Here is a 24,470-nt window from a genome sequence, read left to right on the forward strand (position 1 = left end):
TGGAAAAGCTTTATCATTTTACAATGTATCTCTCGTTGTACTGGAACTTTGGGATTTTGATTCGTTTTTTTTTGTTTCACATGGGAGCTATTCCAGAAATAGCCTGCTCCCTATTGAGGAGGTGTGACGTGGTGTTGCGGTTTGATTTGGTTTTTCGAATGTTAAAGTCCAGTAAAATTAGATTGAAAATTTAAAGGGTGATCCAAAAATGAGAATACCTCCTCAACATAAGGCGTACAAATTCTTTCTGGAATACATAACCTATTTTGTGTCAAGATTTTGGATTTAAAGAATAGAGACAAAATGTTAACTGATCACAAAATGCACACGTTTGTTCTTATATAAAAAACCTGTATCAAGGCATGAGGTGATACAGATATTTTACACGGCATACACGTTGTTTTTTTTTAATAAGGAACCTTAACTTTGCTCTGAGCCTGGAGTTCCTTATTTTTACAGAGAATTTCAGCCTCAGAGTTCCTTATCGAGTTCCTTATTTACATAGCTGCTAAGTTTGGATAACCATCTCTTACTGTTCTTTAAAACTTGTTTTCTTATTCTCAGCCTGAGCAGTTCCTTAACAATTCCTTATTTTTTGGACAATTTTCAGCCTCGAGTTCCTTATAAACGTGTTCCTTATAAAAAAAACAACGTGTATATAGATTAAATACAACTAAGTGTGTAGATCATATCGAGATTTTTTTTTATCGAAATTATCAACACACGGGATGAAGAAGGAGTTGTGTAATTAGACCACGCCATCTTAATACCATTTTTCTAATTCATGAAAGAAATGTACGCAATACACTTTTCTCGAGATGCATAAATTTATTGTTGTCCTCGTTTTCAAACAGATTTCATTGCTATGAAATTATACATTTAAACCAATTTAAATTCCCAAAAGGCAAACATTAACTCTAAATAACAAAAGTACTTGAAATTCAAAATGTCTTATGAGGTGTAAGCAACACAATTATCATTGTGAATATGTAATTTTATAGCAATGAAATCTGTTTGAAAACGAGGACAACAATAAATTTATGCATCTCGAGAAGAGTGTATTAAGTTTTTTGATTTACTTCTTAATACGACAATACCTTTTCAACAGTGGCTTTATTGGGATATAAAGATTTAGGATTTAGATTTTAAATTTATGTTTGAACTTGTGTGCTTTATAATCGTTTAAAGCGAGAAAGAAATCTGGGTTGATTTGATGAGATTAATTTAGAATTATCTAAATTTATACCCAGCCTCTTTAAGGTTTATCTTCAGAAATCGAATAACTCTAGAAGCTCTAAATATTATGCATACTTTCTCACACCCCTGTCTGACAGCCCCGGTGGAGATTTTTTCCCACAGTGGGGATGAAAATTTCTATCAAAATCCCAATAGGAATAGAAATTCTATTGTTCCTATCCTAGCTTAAAATATTCAGTGTGGATAGTTTTGGATTGAAGTGCAATTTTTTGTATTGGATTTCGAATAGGGATGAAACCAAAGTCAATTTCCAAGTGGTGGGCTGAAATTGTAGGGTATTTCTACCACCTTGGACGAAATTTTCTGTTCGGGCTGGGGTTTCAGCGGATCTGTGACACAGGTCACAGGGGTGTTTTTTTTCAAACATGCGATTTATTTCTTGGATTTTACCACTTACGTTTAAACTCAGAGGACTAGGTACTAATTTGCTCTTGATTCTAACTGATCGGTAAAACAAACAATATTATTTACTTTTTGAGTTAAAATAAACCTCTCAACTTGAATGTAGAATAAGTACTATTGCAAAATTCTCCTCTTAAAAAAAAGTTTAAAGTGATGCATGAAATCGGTATTTTGAATCCCTGGTTGAAAATTGATCACTTTTCTTTTTCCAGATGAGGTGTTAGTGATGATTGTTGTACACGTTTTTTTATAAGAACATCAAAAAATTTTCAAGCCTTTGAATGTTCTTAACTTTTTGAGTTTTAAGCCTAAAAATGTTCTTGACATGTTCTTATTTTCACCATTTTTGAGTATATTTTGTCCATTTTCCTAAGAAAATAGGTGTTTTAGGGCCCACAAAGCCTTAAAATGTTCTTAACTTTTTCTTAACATTTTGGCTGTCAAAGCCTTATGTTTTTATATAGTTTGTTCTTATATAAAAAACGTGTATCTAATAATTCTCAGCTTTTGTGTGTTTGCTATTGTTCTTCTGAAGAAGTTGGAAAGATGTCTATTTTATATGAACGTCAAAATTTTTTATTTTCTAAAGCCTTCGGATGTTCTTGAGTTTAAAGCCTATAAATGTTCTTGAAATGTTCTTATTTTCACAATTTTGTGAGTTTTTTTTGTGCAATGGTCTTGTATAGTTTGCTCTCATGAAAAACGTGTATCTTAAATACCAAGTTCCATCATAGTTATACTAGCCGAAAACCCACATTGATTGAAACGGGGGATGCGTCAAGAGTTTGGAGTTTCTGTATTATATGATTTGACCTGTTATATGTTTCCCTAACACTTGGAAGTGCTTGGGATTCGATTTGAACACACGCCCATGAAGCTGTCCAAATTTTTGCATACATATCAATCTTGCTTTTCTTGGTTTTATGGTCATAGCTAGAAGATGCGAAAAGGCTGCAATGGTTGGCAGTTTGACTTTTAATTAAAATTTTGTTCTAACCTAAGAACAAATTTTATGCCTAGATAAGTACTTATATGACCCCCAGCGGTTTACGTGAATGCGTGAATGGGCTTTTTCCTCAGGCAAATTAAGGCCTGTCCAGATTTTTCAAACTTACATAAATTTTTTATCACCGTTTCCACTTGTCCTGCATATCCTTCATTCCGGTATTGGAGTGGATACTGGTGCTGTCCCTTAATTTTTTCACCCAAAAAAGATAGGCAAAAACCATGTCAGCAACTTGTTTTTGCTCTGGTAAAATGCACCACAAAAAGCATTTTGAAAATTTTTTTTTTCAGCACTTTATTGCAAATTCGTATTTTGCTTTCTGCTGACGTCAGCAAAATTGCCAAAAAATGCAAAAATGCTATTATTGATGGTCCAACTTTCATTTTTACCTAAGCCAAACTGGTTATTCAAAAATAGTTTTGCTGACTCAGCATTTTTTGGTTTTGTCTAATATCTTTTTTTTGTGAAAAATTAATTATGGCACCGGATTCCAGCTCTTCCAAAGGCTTTTTCGACTGAATGAGTGGAAAAAGGTGATAAAAAATTCCGACAAATTGGCGGCCGATTGCGTGGATTCCCGCTGCGTGCTTTGAAAGCTTTTGCGTGCAACAAATTGCGTGACTTGCGTAAAAAACTTGGGGTGCGGAACTTGGGAAAGAACTTGCTGATTGCGGAATTGAAGGTCCGCTGGGGGGGGGGGCCTCTGTGATCGAAACCTTCTTCACACTACCAATGAAACAAAACATTGTGAAGAAAGAAAGAACACTAGATCCCTATTCACCCTAACGAATTGGTCCAAAATAAAATAAAAAGAACCGCAGGGTCTTGACTGCTACTCACATCTATCTCAATATGACCGAAACTCACAGTTTGCTATTTCTTAAAAATTTCGTAATAGATAAAATTATCATTGAAAATTAATTTTCATGTTATCTTTCAAATATATTTTATGTTATGAATGGAATTTTTTAGTGGGTTGGAAAAATATTGTTAAGATCCAGCACTATCCAACTAATTATGATCTTTCATTTTTATGAAAATTCCTGGGAACCTTTGTGTATTACCTCCTTTGACAAAGAAATGGAAACATTTGAGAGAAATATGAGAAATATTTTTGGGTTCACTGTTTGTCAGGGGCGAGGCTCTCATTTTTACGTTAGCGATATACTGTAGACGCTAAAGAATATCCTAGTGCTGGCAAATCAACCTTGTTCCCTGTGTATTATCCAGCGCTTTCAGTATGCATGAAAAACCGATAACACACAGGGAATGAGGTCAATTAGTACCAATACTCGAGATTCTAGATGAAGATACGATACGAAATAGTTACATAATAAATGATACATCATTAGTCTGAAAATTGATATTAATCTTTCTAATATTTGTTCATACGTCTGAGAGTACATATTTGTAAAATGAGAGCTTTTTCAATCTCGACTTCCAAATGTTTATAGTAAAATAGTAACATTTCGCAATCTTAGACACGCTATTATATAGTAACGGTAACAAAATACAAATTTGGTTCAAAGTCCCCTAAGCCAACTTATTATACGTTCATTTCAATTTCTTTTGCTATCACTAGAGTTACATTGAACAGTTTCTCGTAAAAGCTTCAAGCAATTCTTTTTCTACTGGAATAAGCGGGCATTCGATTCGTTCATAATTATCATGCGATGCCAGTTTTTCCAATGACTAAATCTTACTTTATATTTTCAGTTTTTATCTAAAAACAGCGAAGATATAAAAATTTGTGAATAAGCGAACATTCAAATATAATCTTCATGAAATTGTAAAGATAGACAGAGACGGTTAGCTTAGAAGTTCATCAGCTGATTGAACAAAACCGGTGGAAATATGGTGGCGCTGAAAATAGCCAAGCCGTCGGTGGTTTTCTTCTTTTTACTTTATGCAGGTGAGTTTCAGTGAAATAAAATTTACTGATGACTTTAAACATTTTAGTTTTTACATATAAATAACAATTTGAAATCTTCTAAAGGGGACTCCAAGGTCGAAGCGTAATGGAATTTAGAGAACGTTCTTGGGCGAGAAGGGAATACATACGGGATGTGCCACCAACACCCCAACAGGCAGTAGCAAGGGGTTAAGCACTTTATCTTAAAACACCTCGGTTGTAATAAAATGTTTCGATTTTTTTCGAGCGAGCCGTTTCGCTAGCCTTTTTCACTTTTTCACCAACTAAAAGTTTTGTGGTCATCATATGATATCCTCGATGGTACCACCCTTATTCAATCAATATCGCGAAAATAAATCTCAGTTCTCACTATCACTAACTAATGACACTGGATAAATATCCTCTGGCATATCCAACCACATATAAAGCTTTGGAGCGCGGGATATACACCCCCTGTAACCTTTGACGAAAAATATAGAACTTACATTCTACCTACTTTCGGTTTCGATTCCCATTTCTTAGAAAACGGCATCTGAAAAAATTCTCGGGAAATCGGGCTACTTATCGGAAAGATCGGGGAAAATATTTTGGCGGGAAACTTTTTTGGCCATGCTGCCTTCAGTGCCTTGGATATTTTTTCTTTTTTAACAGTGTTGGAAGTTGATTGCACTTTGCCAAAAGTGACAAGAGTCAAGTCAGGCAATGTTGGCAGTTTAGCTGGAGGCACCATGCTGATACTCGAAGGAGTTGGTGAGTTATTTTTTTATTGTGTTTTCTCTCAAACAAAGGACTAGGGCTATTCCAAAAAAGAATTTATACGACAGGCAGGGGTATTGACAAACTTCACAAACTTTTTTCACTAACCCCCTGAAAATTTTAGATATAAACAAACTATCCCCTGGAAGTTAGGGGTTGACACCCCTGGAAAGTGAAATTTTGCAAAAAAGGACCTGAACTATTGATGTCAGTTTATATGAGCTGAAAAATGAACCTAGAGACAAGATAATTTATCATGTTTTTATTGGCTGAGGAACAGTTGGGTGTTTTAAAAGACATAAACTGCAATTATTGCCGAAAACGGCAATTTTTTCAACAATGAAATGCTGAATCAGCAAAATGTGTTGTCCTTATTAGGGCAAAGATGTCAGAGGTGTTTGAAAATTGTAAAATTGCATTGAGAAAAAGGTTTTTCGGATTTTTAAAAGTGATCTTTTCAATTTTTCGTTGCCCAATAACATGGAAAGTTATAAAATAATATGTAAAAAGATCCTGCCTCGATGCCGAAACACAGCCAGAAAGAGATAACAAAACCCCCGTTGTAAGTTTGTTTACATATGACTCGATTTTGCTATCTGTATTTCCAACAAAAACCAGTTGAAAACAAAACTAAACGAGGCACAGTTTTCATCTATGGCTCAAATTTTAGGCAATTTCTCAAAGTTTTTCTTATCGCGAAGGTGTCAAATACCATGTGTTCAATAATAAATCAACTTTTCTTTCCAAAAATGGCAAAAATTGCCGAAAACTGCAATTTTCATTTATTTACTTTTTTTATTTTTCTGCTGATTCAGCATTTCATTGTTGAAAAAATTGCCGTTTTCGGCAATAATTGCCGAAAAGAGCAATAATTGCAGTTTATATCTTAAACACCCAACTGAGGAAAAGTAATGTATGTGGAGTAATTAGTAGAAATAGTACGAAAGAGATTCCGAATAGTGAATTCATTATCATAATCTTGATCAGAAAATTGACAACGAATTGATGTTTGATAAAATATCTATATTTCGAGCATAACTTCACTCATCTTTCAGGATTGTAAAATGTAAAATTACAAAGTTGCTACTTATGTGAAAAATTGGAAAAAAAAAAAAGGCGCTAATTGAAGGCTATTAAAATTGTAAAATGGTTAAAAGACAAGGTCGTAATAAAAAGTAGTTAAAAAAGGTATAATTCTCTAGAGGCTTTTAGGCATTTGTTTAAAATAGGTTTCAGTCTTTTGATATGTAAAGCTTCTTTGTATAGAAGTGATGACCAATTATCACTGTAATCGCACGCTGGGTTATTTTTTCTTATTTGGCACGCCCTCAAAGAGAGCAATTAATCGTTAATTGCATCCTGTAGAGAGCAATTAATCGTTAATCACACTCTCCAATGCCGCGCCAATGTTTACAAAATTGATTTTAATGCTTTTTCTTACATTTTTATTTTGCATCGAACGTTTTAATTGCATTCAAAATTTATTTTGTGAGAAAGAAAATCAAAAAACAACACTAAAAGAAAGACATAAAGAGAAGAGAAAAAGATAAAACTCTCAGTGTAATTTCTCTAATTTACTTTCCTAACTGGGAAAAGTAGTGACAGTCATTGTGCGATTAGCTCGTAATCACATAATAACTCGTACGATTCGAAAATTGCACTCGTGATTTTTTTGTTTCAAATTTTCCTCGTCCTTTTGGACTCGGCAAATTAATAACAAAAAAATCACTTGTGCAATTATATTCGAATTGCACTCGTTATCATGTGATTACATATACGAATCAATTACTGACGTATTATCATTTACGAGATTTATGTAGATGGAGCGAAAATTAGGCTTTTCAATACCAAGCGTCAGGAGGGTAGTTATAAACTTGAGTTCAGAGCACTCCTTCAAATGTTCGAGAACTGCACTCTCCTTCTTTGTAGCATGTTCTGAGCATCGCGTGAATAAATTCCTCTCCGTTTTGCCGACATAAGAGGCACGACAACCAGGGCAGATAAATCGATAAACAATGTTCGACTTGAACTTCAAGGGTGTTGGGTCTTTCATGTTGGTGTAGAAGCCAATTTTGTGTGTTGAGTAGATTACTCGAAACTTGACATTAGTGTCTTTCTTGAGACAAAACTTTAATTTTCTTTTAATGCAGAAAAACAAGTTGTTCTCCTGTCGGGCCAGCGTAAGGGATACGTAACCAGAGTGTTGTCGGTATGGTATTATCAGCGTTGTCATTTTCAGAGTGTCGGGGACTGGTTGCGGTTTTAATGATGTTGTTGACGACAAAGCGAGGAAAACCATTCCAAGAAGCGAACTTTTTGATCAGGTTAATTTCATTTTTCAATTTAGCAGGATGACAAAGTTTGGTGGCATGGTTGGCAAGGCTAGAAATCCATGCTTTTCGGTAAGACCAAGGAGCGTAGCTATCAAAATTTGTATATAAGCCACTGTTTGTATCTTTTCTAAATATAGATAGACCATCTGGTGAAATCTCAAGATCTAAGAAGTGCGGTGTTTCATCTTCAAATTTGTCAACTGTAAATTGAAGATTTTTATCAAATTTGTTAAGGGAGCAATGAATAAAAATTGATAAAATTGATAAAATTGATTTGATTGATATTGATAAAATTGATTTGATAAAAATCTTCAATTTACAGTTGACAAATTTGAAGATGAAACACCGCACTTCTTAGATCTTGAGATTTCACCAGATGGTCTATCTATATTTAGAAAAGATACAAACAGTGGCTTATATACAAATTTTGATAGCTACGCTCCTTGGTCTTACCGAAAAGCATGGATTTCTAGCCTTGCCAACCGTGCCACCAAACTTTGTCATCCTGCTAAATTGAAAAATGAAATTAACCTGATCAAAAAGTTCGCTTCTTGGAATGGTTTTCCTCGCTTTGTCGTCAACAAAATCATTAAAACCGCAACCAGTCCCCGACACTCTGAAAATGACAACGCTGATAATACCATACCGACAACACTCTGGTTACGTATCCCTTACGCTGGCCCGACAGGAGAACAACTTGTTTCTGCATTTAAAAGAAAATTAAAGTTTTGTCTCAAGAAAGACACTAATGTCAAGTTTCGAGTAATCTATTCAACACACAAAATTGGCTTCTACACCAACATGAAAGACCCAACACCCTTGAAGTTCAAGTCGAACATTGTTTATCGATTTATCTGCCCTGGTTGTCGTGCCTCTTATGTCGGCAAAACGGAGAGGAATTTATTCACGCGATGCTCAGAACATGCTACAAAGAAGGAGAGTGCAGTTCTCGAACATTTGAAGGAGTGCTCTGAAGTCAAGTTTATAACTACCCTCCTGACGCTTGGTATTGAAAAGCCTAATTTTTGCTCCATCTACATAAATCTCGTAAATGATAATACGTCAGTAATTGATTCCAGTGATAATTGGTCATCACTTCTATACAAAGAAGCTTTACATATCAAAAGACTGAAACCTATTTTAAACAACGGCCTAAAAGCCTCTAGAGAATTATACCTTTTTTAACTACTTTTTATTACGACCTTGTCTTTTAACCATTTTACAATTTTAATAGCCTTCAATTAGCGTTTTTTTTTTTTTTTCCAATTTTTCACATAAGTAGCAACTTTGTAATTTTACATTTTACAATCCTGAAAGATGAGTGAAGTTATGCTCGAAATATAGATATTTTATCAAACATCAATTCGTTGTCAATTTTCTGATCAAGATTATGATAATGAATTCACTATTCGGAATCTCTTTCGTACTCTTTTATTTGAAGTTATCAGCTGGTAATGGTTTTTTTAATTAGTTGAAGACTGTCGCGTTCGCCAAAACATCTATTATAATTGGAGTAACTATTTGATAATTCCAACTATATTAGTATAGAATAACTCAAGTTTTCACATTATTCCTATCAGAGTGTTTTCAATTCTTAGGATTTTCTGAAGACATGTATACTACTGGCAAAGGCAATGAAGTTTACTTTGAACATAAAATATCAAAAGAGGTTTTGACTTGCAAATTGGTTATGACAGATTCAAATGAAAAGAGGATAGCATGCGAGACACCGTAATTATTTTTTTGATCTTATGAACCAAAAGCCCACCTCTTTGAAAGTTTTTAAATTATCATGAAACACAAAAAAAAAAAAAATTCATTAAAAACAGCATTGATAAACAAATTCTGGAAAATTCTGGAAAATTAAGTGTTTTATTAATTTATTTTCACACGTAAATTGGAAAAACAACTCATTGGAACCTATGAAGCTATGGACTTTCTCTAATTTGATCTTCAAGGGACTAAAATTTCTGTTTGAGTTAGAGAAAGATTCGAATTACAGATCGACAGAGTTTGACCTACTTTATTACATGTTATATCAAGCTTTTCTTATTTTTTTTAGGCCTGAACCATCTTCTCGGGATGGAGATTACCATATAAAAGTCAAAGTAGATGGAGAGTCAATCTATTGCACTCAAACTTTTCATGTAAGTTGATTTTTTTTAAGTCTTGAAAATTAATAACTAGAAAGTTGTTTTTTTAAGTTTCTGTACAGTACACTGTAGGTTTTTACATGAACAGGAGAGTTGTCATGAGGTTTTCTCTCCTAAAAGATCTCCTTTTTAGCGTCATTGAATATTTATCTACGTTTGAATAATTAAAAATTGCATTTGATTTTTGATTTTCAATTGTTTAAATATAAGTATTTTTTTGCTAAAAGTTATTTTGTCTATTTTGTTTAGTACCGTAATAATCAAACACCATTCATCAGAAAAATCACATCGCAATCTGGTTTTCCAGGTAACATAGCTTATTTCTGAAAATGAACCTGCTTTCTTAAAATGGTTAACCTCCAAAATAGCAAATGTTGGATTGGAAATTCTCCCACAAAAAGGGAAAGTAGTGAGTAATTATAAAGTTGAAAGATAATTTGAAAGTTGTTTTGTTATGTTACTAATTTTCACTTTCTGATAGGTAGACTTTTCTTATTCAGTGATATTGAAAGACAGTTTAAATAGAGAATTTCATGTTTCTTCAAGAAATTAATGTTTTATTTTTTTAACCAGGGGAGACAATGAGGATTGAGGGTCGCTTTCTTTCCAAACAAATCAGTCGTATCGATGGAGGAAAAGAGGGAGATGGTGAAACTTTTGTTGCTGATGCAAGAGAAATTAACAAGTACAGAATAGCTACCGTTTAATTGTGTTCTAATTTGGAATAGAGTCACAGAAAAGATATTGCTAAAACTAACAGAATATAACATTCAAATTGGATATTTCTGAAATATTTTTATTTTATTTTCAGATTTTTTGTTGGTACATCCATTGGGAATGCTTTTGACGAGACAAATGAAATGTAATTTTTGATTTGGTTAAAATTCCAAACTCTGACAACTACAATTGAGTTTTTCTTAATCTTATGTAAAGTTTTAGACAAGCACATAAAGGAAATAAACAGAAAAGTTTTTGATACTGTTTCAAGCTGTCTTTAGTCAGACTTCCCATGTTTTATTATTACTATTATTATTAAAATTTTGTTTTCACTGTTTTAAAAGGGGATTTACTTTTTGAACAAGTCATGACTGATTCTTCTATTTCTACAGAATTGGGATGCAATTTGATTCGAACAATTATCACACTGAAGGATGGGTCAAAATTCAAGCAGAACTGAAAATTCCTGGTAACCAATATATGATCTGTTCATCTATAATTTTGAAGATCTGATTTGATATAATATTTTAGAAATGCTTGCATCATTGTAAGGAATAACAAGGTTAAGGTTAAGAGAATCATCAGAAGGTATTGCATCAACTTAACATTGAGGTTTTGATATAGTTCAAACCCATAACAAACATTACTTTAAGTGTTTTCAACAATAATTTTGAATTGTTTCTTTTCATTCAGGCTCATTCAATGTATCTTTCATCACTTCACTCAACGCTGGAAGAAGTCGGAGATTACAATCATCCTTGTTTGTTGATGCAACCGATGAGATTTATAATTATCAAACATATGCTTGTAAGTTGGTCAGCTATAAAGAAGCCCCCCCCTGCCCCCAGCAGATCTTTAATTCACACAATCACGCAAATATTTTTCCCAAATTCACGCATTCATGCAATGTTTTTTCGCAGTTCCCGGAAAGTTTTCCAATTCACGCATTCACGCAAACCGCTGGGGGTCCCTTTAAAAAACAATTGATACTCTAATTCGATTTTCAAGGAATGGAATTTTCATTGTCTGAGAGAATGATTTGAATTACAGGGAATGTTTCATACAAGCTTAAGGAACAACCTTTTTAGTTTGAATGATAGAAATATTTGAATAATAGAGGTTCGAATCAGAGCCTGCACATTAGTAGAATAATAACATTTTTGTAGAGCGTTCTAGAGCTTTTATTTGTGGTATCTGCACAACCGTATCATGTTTAACTTTTTGATAATATCTACCAACTATTAATTATAATGAGCGATATTCTTAAACATCATAGCACTCTATTCATTGATTAATGTTTGCATTACAGTGTTCAAAGTTCTTCTGTCTCAGACAAATTTTCGAAAATTCAAATATAAGAAAAATACTAAAAGAATATAAGAAAAAAATATAAGAAAAATATTAAGAAAAATATATAATATAAGAAAAATATAAAAAAAATATAAGAAAAAAATATAAGAAAAAAATATAAGAAAAATATTAAGGGTCAGGGCTGAGCTTTTATTTTTATTTTTCTATCTGAGAAAAATAACATTGCTTTGACCAATTGATTTATGATTGCATATAAAGCTTTGGCATATTTGAAAAAGAGTTAACATTTTATAATCCTTTATAATCATCTAGTGGTTCATTCAATCAAGCCAAACAAGGGAAGTATGGAAGGAGGTACCACTTTAGAAATTCATGGAGAATTCTTTGGAACACCATCCATAACTAAAAATGTTTGGATCAAAGTTGCCGGCATCAAATGTGAAGTTATACAACACACTCGTGAAATGATCAAATGTATTACTGGAAAAGCTGACCAAAATCTTTTGAATGGTGATCTGTTTGCAGGTATGTTTTTGAAACCTTATTGCGGATAGTTTGAATTTTTTTCTGCTTTTTGCTATCTTAATTTGATCTCAAAAATTGTTACATTCTTCTGTCTCATAACTTTGAGGAAAGTTTTTCAGGAAGGACAAGCTTTGCCCGATCAATAGAGAATATGCTAAGATAAGCTTTGGCCAAAAAGGGGGTCTTTTCATAGTTATCAGAGAAGGGCTCCTTTGATTAAAATGCTTTTATTTCTTACAACTCCATACATAATGTTTTATACTAATATCAATTTAATACCTACCTAGGAAGGAAACGCTATCAAAAAGGTTGAATTTCATTTTATTTTGGTCACATAATCAATAGCCGATCACTTCGCCATTCCCTGCATTGCCTTCCTAATTTTATTGACCACTCTCTGATGCTGATTTTGATCATGTAATCCATGTGATTAAAATCAACCTAATTTCCAAAACATGTTCTTTATTCTATTGACTATGGTTTTATCTTTAGAAATGTATATCCTGTACCAAATGTCAAGATTTTTCTGCTTCTTTTAGGTGGCAGAGGCTATTTCCAAGAAGCTTGGCCAAATCATAGAAACTATGATGTAAAGACTGTTCGTACAAGATACAATTCAACATACCCCATCAAAAGTTTAAAGACAACTGAATATGCTCTTCAAGATTACAATAATTACGATAAATATGAAGTCAAGCTATCATATGCAAGCGCAAGGTAAGAAATTAAACTTATGATTTAAAGGGATAATCAGATGGTTTGAGATATTTTGCCTATAGATAGTTTCTAGGATTTTAGGAAAAACTTCTAATTTTTTCGGTGTACTTATTTTCCTAACTCAAGTTATGCCACTTTGAAATTTTGAACCTTTGCTTGAAAATAATAGAAAAAAGTGTGAAAAGTCCCTGAAAAGTCCCATTTTTCGAGATTTCAAATTGGCATAACTTGAGTTAGGAAAATAAGTACACCGAAAAATTTAGAGGTTTTTCCTAAAATCCTAGAAGCTATCTGCAGGTAAAATATCTCAAACCATCTGATTATCCCTTTAATTCATATCTATATATTCTCAACACTTAGTGTTTTTAACACTCTGGTAACAAAAGCTGTCTGTGCTTGCTTACCTGAGGCAAACTGATGAGTGGGAAGGACGAAATTCCTGCCTGCATATAGATATTCATTGTCATGTGAATTGTTGAGTTTTAAACCGATTTTAACAGTGCCCAACAAAAATACCTGATGGAAACACAAAGCCTTGATTGATTTAAAACCTTGAATTTGAATCACTTTTGTTTCTAGGTATGAAGGGTTTTTGAGACCTCCATACAGTGGGATGTTTCGTTTGATGATCAATTGTGATGACCAAGGGGAATTCTTCATCAGCCAAGGATCACAGAATCGATCACGTGACAACATGGTAAGAAAGGATCCGGTTCTGAAATTTTTATCTGTATGCAATGCCACGATAGTTCTCTGAAAACTTTTCGAGTAAATTAAAGATCTGAAACTGATAATAATAGTTATAATTGGCTTCTCTCTTACAAAGAATTCATGGATTCCTGTTTTGAGCTCCCAGGAGTTTTTTACTAAATACAAGCTCGCAAAATACTGACACACAGCTTTTAGATCATGTGTAAACCATTAAGTATTCGGTACCTAGTACTGTTACACTGACAGACTTCTTGGGTTTCCGTCTACAAAATACCCCTCACATGGCTAGGATTGACCCTGGGAAAGGTACATTCAATTGCCAAGTGAATCATAGAGGGCTTATCTAAAGAATCCTGCATTACTAAAAAAAGACAAAAAGTACGACAAATTTCATAAAGAACGACAAATTTCATAAAGAACGACAAATTTCGCCATCCACAACCCCGACTACACCACATTGGTTATCACGGGAATTATCTTCATGTGGTTTTAAAGAATGCAGGATTCTTTAGAGAAACAGACTGATAGCATTGACTGGGAATTGCACCTCGACCTTCTTGACTGCAGTCTAGTTCTTAAGCTAGGATCTTTACAAGAATATCTTATTAAAGATAATTTTAAATGCACATCATCCTTGTATTCCATTAACTATAACTTTGATACCATTTAATTACCTGATAAATGATTTTTACTTTCTAGACACTTGTTGCATTCAGTTACAGTCACACTAACCGTAACTTCTGGTACCGTGCATCGCAGCAATCTGAACCAATGTATCTTGACCGAAACAAAGAATATTTCTACCAAGCCTATGTTGCTGATGGAGGTGGATCCCTCTATTTTCAATTAGGATTATTCGGTGAAAAGACACAACATCCTAATAGCAGAGTTAACAAAGCTAGAGACGAGAAACAACAAATTTTTATTAAATCATACCATAGACCTAATGTTCAGGTAAGTAAGGATTGATTACAAACACAGAGCTTCCTCTAAGCAGTTTTAGCTTGGAAGGGTTTTCAGATTTTGATAGATTTTTTTATTGACCCTACCATTTCTTGATAAAGCGAATGATGCATCTCGAAGGATCGACCTTTTGAACGAAATTCTTTCTTGTTAGTAAATTCACATTGTTGACCCCTTCGTGCAATATTTTCAGCCAAGCCAAGCCAAAAAATACCTTGTTTTTTGTCGTCAAAATGAAGAAAAGTGAATATAAAGCGCAGTGTTGATTTTCTATGTGAAAAATTGACGTCACAATGAATTTTCTTGACGAAAACCCTAAAGGCAACTATGTTTTCGTGTGAAAAAAACAAACAATGACATTGCGTAATAAGTTGTTCAGACTTCGTAAGATAAACCGATTAAAAATAGTTAGACATATTAATCTTTAGATTTTGAATATGACCAATGCATCACTTCACACTAAATTCAACATATCAATGGATGGCAAGAAATCATCTCAAGAAATCAGTAGAAATTCTACCACAAAAGAAATCGAGAAGGTCTTCTATGACTTATTTAGTACTAGCTGTGAATATCAACCTATTCCAGGTGAGATTACCTTCGACATTCAACGTAATTTTCATAAGCGGGGTACCTCTTGGGGTCTTCCTTCCTAAAAGAATTCAGTTTAGATTTTTTTCCATATTTGAAGCAATATCCCCTATTAAATGCCAGTCCTCCTATTAGGAATTATAAGAAACCAATTTAAGACCCTTCACAAATTTTTGAAAATCTCAGACCTGCCCTCTTAAGGGGTGTTCTAAGGGATGTAATTAAAAAATTAACTACATTAGAATCTGATTGAAAAGTTTGATAATGATGATGTGCCCTTCATCGTGTTGTTTTTTAGATTTATTCTTCAAAATTCAGTCCAGACCAAATCTTCAATCCAATTTCAAGCAAATTGATGTTTCTGAATGAAAGATGCTACGGATCCTAAGGGTTAGGGGGGATGATAAAAGTTATGGCAATATTTTTATTTTTTAGAGTCTGCTATCTTTTACCATGAGAGTTACGAAACATCAAAACACAAGGACCATACTGAGTACGGATGGCGTACTACCAACAAACGGGCGGCTTGCGGGCGTTACTCATTGAAAATGCATGACAATAACAATATTGCTTTCTTGGCTACAAGAACAGCACGTCCTGATACAGGAAGGATTAATAATTGGTATCTGGTCAACACATATAATTGGGTAAGTGATTAGACTTCTCAATGTTAATCATTTTAGTGGTAGGAAAAACAAAAATTTCTTTGAAGGTTCCACCAACGGAACGAAACGTAACAAGTGTGAATGTCAAAATGCGAAATATCAAAAAAGAAGACGTTACACAGATCGAAACAGTTTCACTCCACTATTTTATCGGAACGGAACTCTTCCGTTTTCTTGCTCTGAAACGTTCCGAAACTAATATGAACACTCTCGGTCCGTAACGAAAATCATACCGGAGCGACAAACGGAACAGTAACGTCAGAACATGGTCTATAACTATAAATTTAATACTGAGAATATTTACTAAGTTTTGTTTCAGTTCAAACTTAAGAGACAAATCCAAATACAGTAGACTTCTTTGTTAGAAATACCTCACGAAGGGATGCAATGAACATAAATTTTGACCCAGAGGGGGGCTACTAGGATTTGAGAATGTCGGGTATGCGCGGGCCGGACTTCCGAAAACCGACTTTAGGTTTGAACGTGTATTTGCCTCTTTATGTTGCAATTTGACATATCTGGGCTCACCGACATTTTCGGTTTCGAAATCGCTGTATGAGAAAAATGTTCTTTGATTATTTTTTTCATCGTTTTCAGATCTGCTTCTCATATATTGGTCCAATTGAGAAGTTAGAATTACAAGTTAATTACCAAACAGGAGAGAATCATGAGTCTCGAAGAACAGATACGCGAGTTTATACTTTGGCTAAGAAGGATGGAAACTGGCAATGTTTTGATTTAAAACAGATGTTTGAAGCTGACGCATATCTGAGAGATACGAAAAAAATGAATTGGCAAGGTGATGTCACTATAAGGTATAAATATTTTATTTTGCGGATTGAATTTTTTTTCTTAGCCTTTAAAATTCGGCATAAAAATTCGAAACATATAATTAGAACCCTTGAAGCATAATAGTGCGACATTTGGATTTTCAGTTTTTCTTAGACCGATAGTAAAGCAAGTTTGGTTATTTTTCTCAAAATGACGATCTTTGATTTGTAAAAAAGTTCTTCTAGTCTACTTAAATGGACCCAGAGAAAGCAAAATTCGATTTACGGCCTTTCTTTAAATATGATTCATATGAAATTCTACAAATGTTACTTGTTTTCCTTCAGGTATTTGAAGTTCAGGAAATATGCAGGCGCTACTGATCCCATTTATTTGGACGAGTTTTGGATCACGTCAGAACCTCCTATACGTAAGTGGAATTGTTGTGCCAGATTGTTAGTTAGAATCATTTCACCAAAATTTTTGTTGACAATTTGCTGACAATGGTTTTCGTTTTCTTAAAAACATCAGTAACGCTATGATCCTATACATACTTGTAGTTCCTCTCTGACCAAAATACGGCTCGTTCCAAATATTTCTTATAGTTTCAACAGAAGTACACTTAATTTACACTGTTTTTTATATTGATTCTCAAAAAATGAAATTCTCATGGCAAACTTTGAGAAGTTACTTGGTAATCTTTAAGACTTCCTATTCTTCCAGAACTTTTAGATGTATTTACTCTGAGAATCATTTGTATTGTCATTCTTTTAGCTATGAAGAAAACTCCAGCCCCTGGCAAGTATTGGATTCACAAGTATGACGTCATCAAAGACGACACGTCAATCAAAGTTGACATTTATCCATCAGAATGCGGTCTCGATGTCCCAAGAATTAGAATTGATAACTGGAATAGTAATTTTGATGGAGAAAGCAAGGCACACTGTGATAAAAATGTTACATGCTCTGAGGCAATCGAGACACGAAATTGCACCATGAATGTAACATGCCTTGATAAGTCAACCTGTGAAACAGAAACTCGATTAACTTGCTACAATATAACAAAAACACATAATTGTACTGCACAAAATTTAATTTGCCTTAACCAGACAGTCGAAAGCCGAAACTGTACAGGCCAAAACACGACCTGCTTTAACCAAACAGTTTCTAAACAAAACTGTACAGTTCAAAACATGACTTGTCTCGATCAATCAGTTACCCAACAGTGCGTGTACGAGAATATTACAACCTGTTCTAAAATGAGCGAGGCAAAGAATTGCTCCAATCTAAACCATACTTGCTTCTACAACGTAACTATAACAACCTGCCGAAACGAGACCGATCCAAATTGTCCAGAGTTGATGGAGCCAAATACAGTGATATATTCTGATGGCCAACTTGGTTCGATTGATATTCAACAGCAACAATATCCGAGCCCTCCGGTCACCGGCACTTTTGTTTTGAAATACACTGGCGAAAACGGGGAAGAACATTTCAGTCGAAGTAAGGAAAATTTTCATTATCTTTTTATTTGCAACTCGGAACAGTTTTGAGAAAAGATTTCCCTAATTCTTTTTGAAAAAATGAAAAATTTGAGAAAAACGTGAGTTGTGAAAACCCATGTAAGATTTCAAACCCAGTAGCGTAGACAAGAGGGGCGCAAAATTTGAGTAGGAAAGCAGATTTTTATGACACTCTAATTATCTTTTTACATTATGAATGGATAATTACAGTGTCATCAAAATCTGCTCTTCCTACACAAATTTTGTGCCCCTCCTGTCTACGCTACTGCAAACCTACTCCACTTTGGATAAAAGATCTCAATATTTATCGATCAATGAAAAAGGAATATCAGAAAAATCATGACAAATATAACACCAAAATATGTACACATTTCACAGAAATCTGTAAAGCATCTTTTATTATTATCATAAATTTTACTTTAAGAACTTTCAAAATGGTTTCAAAATAATGATTGGTTGTGTTTTTTTTACTCAAGGGATTAAGCCGGATGTAAGCGAGGAAGAAATGAGAGAACATGTCGAACTTGCTTTCCATCATATTACCGGACACGTCAAAGTTGTCCGGAAAGGTATATTCGTTATATACAGTTGACTCTCTCTAATTCGATCTTCAAGGGACAAAAAAAATTTTCTTCGAATTAGAGAAACATTCGAAACACAGAAATTATTTTATACTAATTTCCAGCTGAGAGGACCAATGGTTCAGTTTGAATTATAGAAAGATTCGAATATTCGAATAGAGGTTGGAATTAGAGAGAGTTGATTGTACGCGTTGTCTCTTTATCTCTTGTTTGAAAACCATTAATCAGTGCACTCTTGGCCAATATTGAGGCTATCGATTCAAAATATTGTTGATGGAATTATTGCAATTTTAGTTTTTTTTCCAAATGGAAATATATTCATTTGAGCATGATAAAAAGCTTTTGAGCTTACACCATCATCAGTTGTCGTATTAGTTCACAGACCCGCGAAACCCCAGACCCACTGGAAAATTTGGCCAAAATTTCGTCCCCTGTGGTAAAAATACCCTAAAATTTCAGACTTAGTGGGAGACTGATTTTGATTTCATACCCACTCAAAATTCAATATAAAAAATTGCACTCCAAAACCAATTAAAAACATTTCTGAGAAAACTGAGACTCTTTTTACTTTGCTAACTCAAAATTTTGCATTTTGCATTTCTTGCAGTGTGGAAGGATCTTATTTACGAGAGAAAAAGGCGAATCCCAAAATTTTCAGCAAAGTAAAGTAATTAAGTCTTTAGTTTTCTCAAGACACTATTTTGAGATTGGAACTTTTGCGTCTCGATCGCAGAGATATAAAGCTTAGTGTCTATAATGCTTTCTTATTCATAGGTACATGCTCGGGCTACAGTTGGGACATCACTTTCTACACCGTCGGTGGAAACAAACAGCAGTTAGAGATCATCAATAGTACGTTAGCAGGGTTGGAAATGGAAAAAGGTGTCAAGACCATTCAAGATGGCGGCATGTTATTCGGGCCGTTGACTGGAGAGTTTTTACAAACAGCTGAAACAAAACCTCAGGTGATTTTTTTTTAGTTTTCTTTAATTCACTTCTTTAGACAAGGTAAGGTTCAGGCTTTAAAAGGGTTGAATCCATGGCGTTCTAAATCTACAGGCCTAGCAAGCGTGCAGGACGTCGATTTTTATGGGATTTAATTTTCTAAAAAGATTTGAAGACACTGCATTGTAGATTTAGAATGCTATGGTCGAATCAAACTCTACATCTGTGTCTATTACAATGTAATAGCTACACACATTGCAGCCATTCGAACTTTTTAAAATCGCTTTCAACCACTTTTCGTTTAGGGTCTGGCACAAGGGTTGCCTTGTGTATAAGAGTATAAAATAGAGTCTGGTTAGCATTGGTTAGGCATGATATTTTGTTTATAGGGAATGAGCCCAATATTGATCTCGGCTCCATTTCAATTTCTAGGTTGTTGTTTCCATCAATGATATTGTGAGTGTATGCAAGGGTGATTGTTCTTTCGAATATTCTGACGCCCTTACGCCCACTATCAGCTCAATCACGCCCAAGACTGGAAAGGGTGGTGAAGCAAGTCAAGAAGTTACCATTTCGTGTACTGGTTGTTTAGCCGGTGCCGATAAGAATGACGTCACAATTGGTGGTGTGAAATGCATGATTACTACGGCTACCGAAACTGAAATCAAGTGCCGTCCAGGTATTGTTAAAACTCTTCAGTTGAGACACGCGGAACTTAGTCAGATCATCAATCTTAAAGATTCCGATATGTTAGATTTTTCTATCCATAAGCGATACTTATAGGTGACAAGAGAAACTATTCTTAAATAGAGCTTTAGTGAGTTTCATAAGAAACGAGTGCGCAAACGGATAAAGGATTTTTTCTTAAAACTTTCCTATATAACGTATAATTTCCCTTGAAGCATCCTTTGTCAAATACCTAGCAACAACTCTCTAACAATCTCGGTGATTTTGTCCTTAAGTATCGGCTTTAGATGTTTGCTGGCCACGAAAATCCAGTGCTTGAAACGCATGGGGATGTGGCTGGCCCTTACTGTCTATCTCTCCAATTTTCTAAATTTTTAATAGCTTTTATTATTATCATAATTTTCAGGTACATCGCCCGCAGGAAATAAACCAGTAGTGGTCAATGTCCATGGAAAAGGGAAAGCCAAAACATCGAATGGAGAACCCATCCTTTTCAAGTAAATTTTTTTGTCTTAAAACGCCATAATTTTTTTAGAATAAGAATTATCGCCCTAATACATCATATCTACTACCTTAATTTAAACGGTCAACGATCCATTAGGGGTTAAAAAAAAAAAATCATTTTTGGTCAGAAACCTTGTTACTGTTGGGATGCCCTGCAACCTAATTGCAACCGACATATTTTTGGAAAATGAAGTGGTTTCAGGATATGACCAAATGATGGAAGACGGGTGAAATGGAAAATTACATTTTTGGCTTTTCTAGGGGTTAATGATCTGTTTTTTTTTTTACAGATGTGTATTTTTTATGTACCCAACAAAAAAATTCCTGTATACAATGTCTTTTTTCTCACTTTATAGCTACGAATTAGAAGTCAGTTCTATGGAGCCTAAAAGCGGTGCCGCGGCCGGTGCACAAATTACCGTAAAAGGCAATTTTGATAAAGAAGAAAACATCACGGCAACTTTCACAAAAGTGACGTCATCAACGTCACGCAAACGTCGGAACGCCGATGACGTTTATGTATTAGCAGTTAGACGTGTCGACGAAGGGCAGTTGATGGTAACAACGAACTCGATGCCAGATGCGGAATATCAGTTGACCGTAAGTGTATAAAAAAACTTTGAACCCTTCAGAACCGAATGGTGTGTATACTATTGTTTTTAAGAGCTTAATTGGGCCGTTTAATTTTATATCCATACAAGGGGTGGACGAACATTTCCATGAGCCTGTTTTCATTTTTTCAGGGGGTAAAAAATTATTCTAAAAATTCTAGGGGGTAAAAGACTGATTTTAATTGTCCATCGTCACGTTTAAGGTATTTAGAAAAAACATTTCTGACATGAAAAGGTTCGTCCACCCCTTTATGATTTTTAATGGAACAGCCCATTTATCACATTGTAATATAAATCCAGTCCGGTTACTTAATTCAAAGGTTTATGAACCACTGTTAGATAGAGTCTCAAAAATCTTTTGAAAATTTTCAAATTTGAAAAATTTATGCGTGCTGGAAAGGTTTATCGAGGGGAAATTAAAATCTACCTAGTCAATGTAAATTTACTTAACTCTGTTGGATATAAAACTTAATCGGGGGAAACATGATAATATCGACACTTTGTGAATATTTAGCTGGCAGCTTTATTTATCTGAAGATTTTTGAATTCGCCGTTTGAAGTTATTTTTTTTTCTCCATAAAAAATCGGCTTCCCCAAAATAAAATAGGGTTCCTAAAAACAAAATTAAAGAAACATGACGTCGACATAGCATCCGCCCGACGTGGCCCACCTGGGCGTCCCGCCATTTTAGTGCTACTGTTCTTTGGTTCCGTACGATATTGGCTATACTCTTAAAGCACTTCTGAGATCCAAGATGGAGGCGTACAAGTCAAGAAGAAGAATTTTACCACCCTCCCGCCCTACAGATATTGGTTGCCGGTAACCCTTTTCTAGTTTATGTTAGTTTATCACAAGACGATGCTATCGTTTGTTTAGAGGTCAGTGAACGCAGGAAAGAGTTAGGGCGTCAGGGCGGTTTACGGGAAAAAGTGGCGGTAGAGTTTTGGAACATTGTAAACATTTCCGCCACTGCTTACTGAATTTATCACGCCTCTCCTAAACTATTCCCTTTTTTAGTGATCTTGTGTAGACGATAGGATCGTCTAGTTTATCACAAGCAACGGGACTAATTTTTCCCTAAAACTGATTATGGGTTAGCCAAATATTTCAATGCCAAAACCTAAACGCAATTGTCTCAGTCTCAGTCTCAATCTGCTTCCTCCCTACCAAGTTGTACGATTTTGGAGCCTAATTATTTTATTTAATTCTGTTTTAGATCACTAATGGTGACCATACATACACAACCACCGAGAAATTCACAGCTGATTCAAGTCAAAATGTTGCCATCACATCCATAACCCCTGACACTGGCCTCCCTGTTTACGGCGGCGTCGATATTGTAATCAAAGGGTCCAATCTAAAAGATGACATGAAGGAAACTGAAGTTCATATTATTGATCCTTTTGGTCCGAGGTGTGAAATTCAATCTTTAACTCAAGATGAAATTCGATGCACATTGCCACGCATTACCATCATTGGCAAGGTCACTGTGCTTGTCCATGTAAAAGATAAAGGTATGCTTCACTTTGTTAAAAGGTTCATTTTTTTCAAGAATTTTAATTTTCGGGTTTTCGGGACGGGTTTTAGCGGCAAAACGAGGCTGAAAATCGTTTTTTAAATTACAGTTAGATTAAATGAGAGAGATGTGATTTTCTGGATCAAAGTTTCTTATCCGTTAATTTTTAATAATACAATAGACCTTTTCATAAATTACGCCACGAACATCACTTGCCTCGTTTTGAAATTATTGCCAAGGTGATTAACTCCCAGCGGATTTTTTTTCAACTACCTTCTATTCATAAAAAAATGATTTAATATCTCAAGGGATATAATCACCATGGTAATTGTTTGAATACGGGGCAAGTGATATTCGTGACGTAATTCAAGTAAAGGTCTATGTGTGCAAGGTTTGATATCAAAATATACCTTGCGATTTTTACGATATCTGACTGATTTGAGATTTATTTTGGTTCCCATTTTCGTCTTTAGGTACTTCTTTGAGTTCAATCACAACTGAGTTATCGGTCACAACAATGGACATCAATTCCGGATCTCTTGCCGGTGGTTCCCGTATTAAAATCACCGGATCAGGATTCGGAACAAATCCGGAAAAAGTATCGGTAATGTTTGGCGATATTCCTGCAACGAATATCTTTTCAACCAGTGATTCAGAAATTGTGATTGAATCACCGTCGTTAGCGAAAACAACAGCTATTGATAACAACGGCAGACACAGAGGTACGATTTCTTTTGTGATCTTTAATGTGTCTGATATAAAGAAAAATACTTTTGTAAAATAAAAGCTTGTTATTCCTTGTTCTTTTTGCAAACAAATTTTCCCTAACAAACGACCCTTCTTATAGATAGATAGATAGATAGAGTCGATATTTAACGTGGATAGCCCAGTAACCTAGGACTTTTAGGCAGTCTTTCTATTGTTTTCACGGGGTCAACGGCCAGCTGGCTCGGCTATCTATGAACTGAACGGAACATTGGCAGGGGTTCGAACATCGAACCCCTGGTTTGAGGCGCTGATGCCTTAGTCCACTCGGTCATCGCTTCGTATGCTATCTTCTTATTGCTTTATATTAGCTTTCTTTTTATCAGGAATCCTTTTGTATTATTTTCCATAGAATTTGGACTTGGATACGCATGGAGTGAAAATCTGATCGAAATCCAGGCCGGAGATGAAATGAAGGTAGAGATCACAGGCTAATTTTTAATTTCGCAGAAGTTTATAATCCCTCTGATATGATACTTCCTTTTATTCAAACTTTTTATTCGATGATATGTAATTGCAACCACGCCGACACAAGATGTCAAATGAATGTT

At 34.6% G+C, this 24,470-nt stretch overlaps 1 protein-coding gene across 1 annotated transcript in view; it reads left to right on the top strand.

Annotated features, from left to right (window-relative positions):
• Positions 1–4,379: 4,379 nt before the first annotated feature.
• The window catches only part of LOC136797907 (fibrocystin-L-like), a 55,764-nt gene continuing 35,673 nt past the window's right edge, over positions 4,380–24,470 (top strand). Inside the window, exons 1-26 of the mRNA XM_067054489.1 lie at positions 4,380–4,577; positions 5,229–5,327; positions 9,265–9,397; positions 9,729–9,813; positions 10,069–10,126; positions 10,393–10,504; positions 10,631–10,681; positions 10,929–11,005; positions 11,230–11,343; positions 12,160–12,372; positions 12,912–13,089; positions 13,669–13,786; positions 14,500–14,754; positions 15,192–15,351; positions 15,790–16,001; positions 16,617–16,834; positions 17,135–17,217; positions 17,562–18,290; positions 18,787–18,879; positions 19,666–19,856; positions 20,269–20,515; positions 20,930–21,020; positions 21,384–21,627; positions 22,855–23,152; positions 23,628–23,876; positions 24,272–24,336. Coding sequence (XP_066910590.1) covers positions 4,520–4,577; positions 5,229–5,327; positions 9,265–9,397; positions 9,729–9,813; positions 10,069–10,126; positions 10,393–10,504; positions 10,631–10,681; positions 10,929–11,005; positions 11,230–11,343; positions 12,160–12,372; positions 12,912–13,089; positions 13,669–13,786; positions 14,500–14,754; positions 15,192–15,351; positions 15,790–16,001; positions 16,617–16,834; positions 17,135–17,217; positions 17,562–18,290; positions 18,787–18,879; positions 19,666–19,856; positions 20,269–20,515; positions 20,930–21,020; positions 21,384–21,627; positions 22,855–23,152; positions 23,628–23,876; positions 24,272–24,336 — 4,431 coding nt within the window. The 5' untranslated portion in view covers positions 4,380–4,519. The remainder of the gene's footprint in view (positions 4,578–5,228; positions 5,328–9,264; positions 9,398–9,728; positions 9,814–10,068; positions 10,127–10,392; positions 10,505–10,630; positions 10,682–10,928; positions 11,006–11,229; positions 11,344–12,159; positions 12,373–12,911; positions 13,090–13,668; positions 13,787–14,499; positions 14,755–15,191; positions 15,352–15,789; positions 16,002–16,616; positions 16,835–17,134; positions 17,218–17,561; positions 18,291–18,786; positions 18,880–19,665; positions 19,857–20,268; positions 20,516–20,929; positions 21,021–21,383; positions 21,628–22,854; positions 23,153–23,627; positions 23,877–24,271; positions 24,337–24,470) is intronic.

The sequence above is a fragment of the Clytia hemisphaerica genome, unplaced genomic scaffold (genome assembly GCF_902728285.1).
Source record: "Clytia hemisphaerica strain Z4C2 unplaced genomic scaffold, Clytia hemisphaerica genome assembly, whole genome shotgun sequence".
Classification (NCBI taxonomy): domain Eukaryota; kingdom Metazoa; phylum Cnidaria; class Hydrozoa; order Leptothecata; family Clytiidae; genus Clytia; species Clytia hemisphaerica.